Here is a 6,000-nt window from a genome sequence, read left to right as displayed (position 1 = left end):
CAGCACATCCGCCCCAGCGGTCTGGCCCCCCGTCTCCCAGCATGATCTCCTTCTGGTCTCACCTCCAGCCAGGCTTTAAGACTCAGCTCAGTCACCTCCCCTCTGCCAGGTGGCCGCACTGACCACCCGGACTGAGTTGGGTGCCCCTCTGCTCAGCTCCCGTAGGATCTGCTACACAACCCCCCCTTTGGACAACTCCCCACCCCAAGCCAGTTTCCACATCTGAGTCTCCCACTGGGCTAGGCGCACCTGGGTTTCTGGCAAGAAACCTGGTTCCTCCTTTCTACAACCCCGGTGCCTCCCTGGTGCGAGGCACCCAAGAGACTCAGTATCTGGCCACTCCCGGTCCTGTTACGCTGAAGCTCCAGCCCCTAGACTTCCCAGACCTTAGTGGGGACGTTTACACGCTGCGCCTACGGACATTCACTGAGTTTTTGTTAAATACCAAGGAAAGGGCCGTGGACTCTGGTCCAAGCCTGACTTCTGGCACTTTCAATCACTTTGGACTTCATTCTCCCATCTCCAAAATGGAGGTGATACAGGCTCCTCACTGGTTGTGACAACATTCGGGAAAGTGTCTGGCAAACTGAAAAGCAGTCTGGCAAATCGGAGTTACCGTAGCTCAGGGCTTTTCCTTGGCAGATGATTCAGGGCACGTGACTGGACCTGCATGACCCACTCCACACCATGTGAGCCTTCTACTTGGTTTTTTTCAAGCCACTTGGAGGACCAGCAGCGTCTTCCTCTGGCAATGGGAACTGAGGAGTGAGTGGGGCCCAGCCCCGAGGGAAACTCTCACACACGCATGGACGTTCACGACTGTTTCCAGTGACTAAGGACCACATGAAGCAGTTGGCCGGACCCTTCCTGAAACCTGTCCCAGATCGGCTCGGTCTAAAGCACTGCTCTGGCCATCCTCGGCCCCACTGTCCCACTTCTCTGGGGGAGCCCCTTCCCTATACCCAGGGCAGGGACCCAGCCTCCCCCTCTCCCTCAGCAGCAGGCAACACACAGGAGGTCCAGCATGGGAGGCAGTTTATTGATGTTTATTTGCCCAGATGACTCTTCCTCACTGTTCTGGGGTTGAAAGAATTAGGGGAAGTGGAGACGTGTCAGATGGAAGCCAAAAGGCACACACTGAATGTACCATGATGGGCTAAAAAGAGGTCGGTCTGAGATTGACAAGCCCCCCATTTCAGAGGCTCAGAAAGACTGGGCCCAAGATCATGGGCCAAGTCCCTTCCATTTGCCAGAGCACCAGGCACAACCCTGGCCGGCTTTCCTGCTGGCTCTCACACCAGGCACCAGGCATCTTCGGACCTGGCTGTTGTGCCTGTGGGACCACCAACATCACAGTGGCCATGGTGTCTTGACCTAAACAAACAGGGAAGGCCTGGCCTGGCTCCTTCTGTACTAGGAGAGACAAAGGTGACTGATGAGCAGATCTGCGGTGCACGAGTAATGGGAGGGGCAGTGCTTGTCAGCGTGAGATCATGACTCTAGAATGTAGTGTAAATACACAAGGTGGGTAAGTAAAGGCTGGCCACAATGATTAAGCATGGAAGTGTCACTCTGAGCCAGCCCAACTTCTGAACAGGCGGACTTCTTAGACAGCCTCTGCTCGTAGGGGGTTTCCGTCCCCTTGGCTCTAAACTGTCACGGAAGCAGAAGGAAGTGGAAGTGCCCAGCTGGGGCCTGGGGACTGCCACGATTGTCCAGATCTCTGTGGTCAGAGAGCGGCCCAGCCACCTCAGCCCTGCCCCTGGGATGAAGGAGGGAACAGGACGTTGAGTCCCGGGAGGGCTGCCCCCTGGGCCCGCGCCCCGCCTGCCTGGCTCCGCAGGCCTCTTCTTCTACCGCTTCTTCTTGGCCTCCTTCTTGGGCCTCTTGCTGGTAGAAAGAGCAGCAGCCTTGGGCTTCCTCGTCACCTCCACACTTCTAGGCTCAGAGGGTTCTGCCTCCTGCATGGCAATAGAAAGGAGAGTCCCGTTTAGACGAGTCAAGCCTGACACCAGCAAAACGAGACCGTGTCTGAAGGGGGCTTCGCGAACTAAAGCACACTGCCACAGAAACACCAGGGACAGGAACCGTCAGCGCCGGGACCCCGGATCGCACGTCTGCAGGGCTGCCCCTGGGGGAGCAGGGCGGTCCTCAGTGAAGAACAGAGGAAGAGGCCCCAAGGGAGGAGGCAGCCTCTGGAGTCTCAGGAGGCCTGGGTGGCATTGAGGCTCCTCCGCGTACCAGCCAAGTGACCTTGTGAGCAACTCACTTCCCCTTCCTGTGTCTTTGGTTTACCCACCTCTGAGATGGAAATAGTGATGCACGCCCCGGAGGGCTGAGGTGAGGAGGCAAAACGCATGGAAAGCGCCCCGCCGCCGGCTGGCTGCTGGCCCTGTGCTGGTCCCGGGCAGATGGCAGGTGGGGAGCCGGCTGTGGGACAGACCCACTGTGGTTTGCTCTCCTTCCGGCCCTGCTGTTCTCCTTCTCCCGTTCAACCCACAGACTGCCAGGACCGGGAGGGGTGGAGAGTGCCGGCCGGCAGGTGGGCAACCCCCACACTGTGTTCTGTGGGGCCTGGCAGAGGTGCCCTGTGGGGGAGGGCAGAGGGCAGCCTTGGGGCGGAACTCCAGACTCTCCCTACAACTGGGGCAGCCCTGGTTTTTCTCTGTCGGGACTCGTTCCCTGTAAGATCTGGTTTACACAGAGGTCCTGCTGCTAAAAAAAGGTTCAAAACCGCAGATCCAGCCCTGGCCTTCGTTGCACAGATGAAGACAGAGGACTCCAGGCGAGGGACTCGGCTTGCCACAGCCACAGAAGCCTATGTCCAAGAATCTGGAGTGGATTCAGTCCTGTCAAGTGCTCCCTCCTCCCCTGGGTGATCAGTCACGCTGTGTCTCGGCCAGGCAGGATGTTAGCGAGGCAGGTCCAGCCCAGAGAACACTGACCACAGCCCCTGGGCCTCCTCCGGCCCACAGGCAGACTTCAGTTGGCCTGCAGTGTTTATTTCTAAGCATTTGAGCCAACTGGTAGACTTCCCATTCAATCTGGACTCCTAGCTTTTCTTGAAAACTTTAAACACCTAGTAATGCTGGCCCCTCATCCCCCGGTGGAAAAAAATGGGCTGGGCAGCGGCTGCCCCTTCATTCAGCTGCCCACGCTCCCCACACCCCCCACAGCCCACTGTCCCCAGCACTACAGAAAGGAAATGTTTCTCAGTACCTGTGTCCTTTTATCAAAAACGGGAAAATAAAAAGCAGACTAAGAATACTAAGAAGGAGCACACTTCTGGAAGAGAAAAAATATTTCCCCGTGTTTAACCGGCCGACTCCCAGCTTCCAGCTTGCTTTGCTCTCTGTCCTTCCCTGGCCCTGCACCTTAAGCTATGTGCTCACAGAAGCCGCGTGACCGTGGCTGGGAGAGGCAGTCCACACCTATGTACTGGCCTACTCCAGAGATCTGTCGGCTCCCTCTCATCAGCCATCACTGCCTCCCCTCCACCCTGCCAGCCTCCAGCAGAGACACCAGATGTAAAGGCCCAGACCAGCCCCGGGTACCCGCAGGTGACCTTCCCAAGATAATGAGGGGGCTGGTCCCTCCCCTGGCCAGGTCTCCGATGGTGGCTCTGGACTTTCCCAGCCTATCTACTTGTGTGATACTGTTAATGTCACTTGGCCAAAAAAAAAAAAAAAAAAAAAAAAAAGGAAGAAAGAAAGAAAGAAAAAAAAAAAGCCTGTTAGAAAGACAAACAAACAAAACAAAACCTCAGAGGAGCCAGTGTGTCAAGTGCTGGAGTTGCCGGCTGCAGAACACAGCAGGAAGGCTACTGTTTAAGGCAAACCCCACAAGGCACGATGCCTTTGGAGACCTTGGGAGCTGGAAACCGTCCCCACTGCAGTACCTATGAGGCCAGAGGAAACCAGTCAGTCCCTGAGTGCCCCAGGCAAAGGCCCCGATGAGACAATGGCTTATGCACAGGGAACTTGCCAAGCCCGCCAGGATCCCCACAGATGGAGCCCCCCTCCCCTGCCACTCAAAGCTCAAAGCTCGGTGCCTCCTCCACTTTCAGTAGGGCCCAGTTCAGAATCCACAGGGACGGTGACACCCGGCTGCCATCCCCAGTGCTTCCCTCAGACCCTCTCTTAGGCATCTTATCCTTTTCTCTCCTGAGCAGAACTCGCTCCCGATCCAGCTGTCTGTCAGATGACTGGACTGGCACCTTCCAGGCACCTCCAACCCCACTGTCCCAGACCAACCACGGCCCCTTCTCCAGCAGGCCGGGTCCTCCTCCCCACCAGAGGCAGAGCAACTGGAGTCCCAGTAACCCCAGTCCTCTCTGCTCCCAACCGTCCAATCAGTCACGAGGTACCGGTGATTCAACAACCCCTTCCACCTCCTGACTTGGTCACCCTCTCTAGCACCAAAGTCCCTCCTTTGGTCCCTCCACTGCTACCTGACCTCTCTGCTCAGTGCCACAGATCCCCCCACCTTAAACCTTCCAGGGGGCTCTCTATCCCCCATGGTCCCATGCCCCACACATGGGATGGCATCTAAGGAGGCCACATCTCCAGCTTCTTCTGGGCTCTTCTCTAGACCCCACACTGGGTCAGGTGTCGGGGCTTCTGCCAGTCACTCTTAACAAGAGGAGCGCCCTTCCTGGCCACCCAGCAAAGCCCTCCCTGTGGCCCAGCACAAGAATACACTCCTACTCACCATCCAGCCTTCCTTCCCTGCTCCTCCACCTCCAGCAGCGTCCATCCCTCCCTCCACCCCTACCCCCTCCCACCCCCGGTACCGAGGAACTGTGCATTGCCACTGCTACCTTACCACAGTGACATATTCTCCTGTTTGTCTCCCCTACCAGCTGTAAGCTCCTTGGGACAGCTTCAGTTGGAAAAGGGAAGGGAAGGGGAGGGGAGGGGAGGGGAGGGGAGGGGAGGGGAGGGGGGGGGAGGGGAGGGGAGGGGAGGGGAGGGGAGGGGGGGAGGGGAGGGGAGGGGAGGGGAGGGGAGGGAAGGGAAGGGAAGGGAAGGGAAGGGAAGGGAAGGGAAAGAAAAGAAAAGAAAAGAAAAGAAAAGAAAAGAAAAGAAAAGAAAAGAAAAGAAAAGAAAAGAAAAGAAAAAAAGAAAAGAAATGGAAGATCAGGCAAGATCTCCCATAACCATGGGGACTTCACTCTTTTTTATCATCATGAAAACAGAACACACTTAAGAGTGCCTGGTTGGTTCAGTCAGTAGAGCATGTGACTCTTGATCTCGGGGTTGCTGAGTTCAAGCCCCACTTGGGGCATAGAGATAACTTCAGTAAATATTTACAAATATATGTACATAACGTTTAGTGCTGGGTCTCAGTTTTCCCATGGGTGCAGAGGACATAAGCAGCTTTGAAACCCAACATACATTCCCAGAAGCATGGCCAGACATAGCCACCAGTAACAATGACAACAACAACAGCCACAACGGCTGCTGATACTACTGTTTACAGGAGGCCGGGCCCTGGGTTATATGGTGTGTACATACCTTATTTTAGCCTCACAAAGTGCCATAATGAGTCCCATTGTACAGATGAAAGAAACACTCAGATCGTGTGACTTGCCCAAGGTGTCACTTGGTGAGCAGCAGTGCCAGCATGTGAAGTGCGGTCTTAATGGCTCTAGGATATCATCTGTCCCCGGTTTCCTCGGGACCTCAGGGCTGGAGACTGAGAACCAGAGTCAACTGTGAAATCTATTCTCTATTTAGTAGCGGCTGGAACCACAGGTTCCACAGGTGGCCATGTGGAACGACAAGAATGGCTTGTTCCAGATTCTGTCGACGGGTCACTCGGACCACTTGTTTGTGACTGAGGTTCCCACAGGAGTCAGGAGGGCGGGTTAGTGCTCCCCGCACCAGGCTCTGTTTCCCACAGCTGAAAGCAGCTCTCTGTGGGCGTACGTACATGTTACCGTCATCGAGTCATCTGGATGCATGTTCTGTCTTCTCCTCACCCCAGACCTCCTCCTCT

At 55.9% G+C, this 6,000-nt stretch overlaps 1 protein-coding gene across 3 annotated transcripts in view; it reads right to left on the bottom strand.

Moving 5' to 3' along the window:
• Nucleotides 1-1,018: 1,018 nt before the first annotated feature.
• Nucleotides 1,019-6,000, bottom strand: part of MANBAL (mannosidase beta like) — a 298,459-nt gene continuing 293,477 nt past the window's right edge. For 2 of the 3 annotated variants that reach the window (XM_058685543.1, XM_058685542.1), the window contains one exon: nucleotides 2,286-2,588. In XM_058685543.1, the coding sequence (XP_058541526.1) occupies nucleotides 2,292-2,588 (297 nt within the window). In that variant the 3' untranslated portion in view covers nucleotides 2,286-2,291. Of the gene's footprint in view, nucleotides 1,962-2,285; nucleotides 2,589-6,000 lie in introns of those variants that run through there. The other variant, XM_058685544.1, reaches the window with a different exon arrangement.

The sequence above is a fragment of the Neofelis nebulosa genome, chromosome 9, assembly GCF_028018385.1.
Source record: "Neofelis nebulosa isolate mNeoNeb1 chromosome 9, mNeoNeb1.pri, whole genome shotgun sequence".
Lineage (NCBI taxonomy): Eukaryota > Metazoa > Chordata > Mammalia > Carnivora > Felidae > Neofelis > Neofelis nebulosa.
Note: the sequence above shows the minus strand (reverse complement) of the source record. Positions and strands in the feature narration are given on the sequence as shown.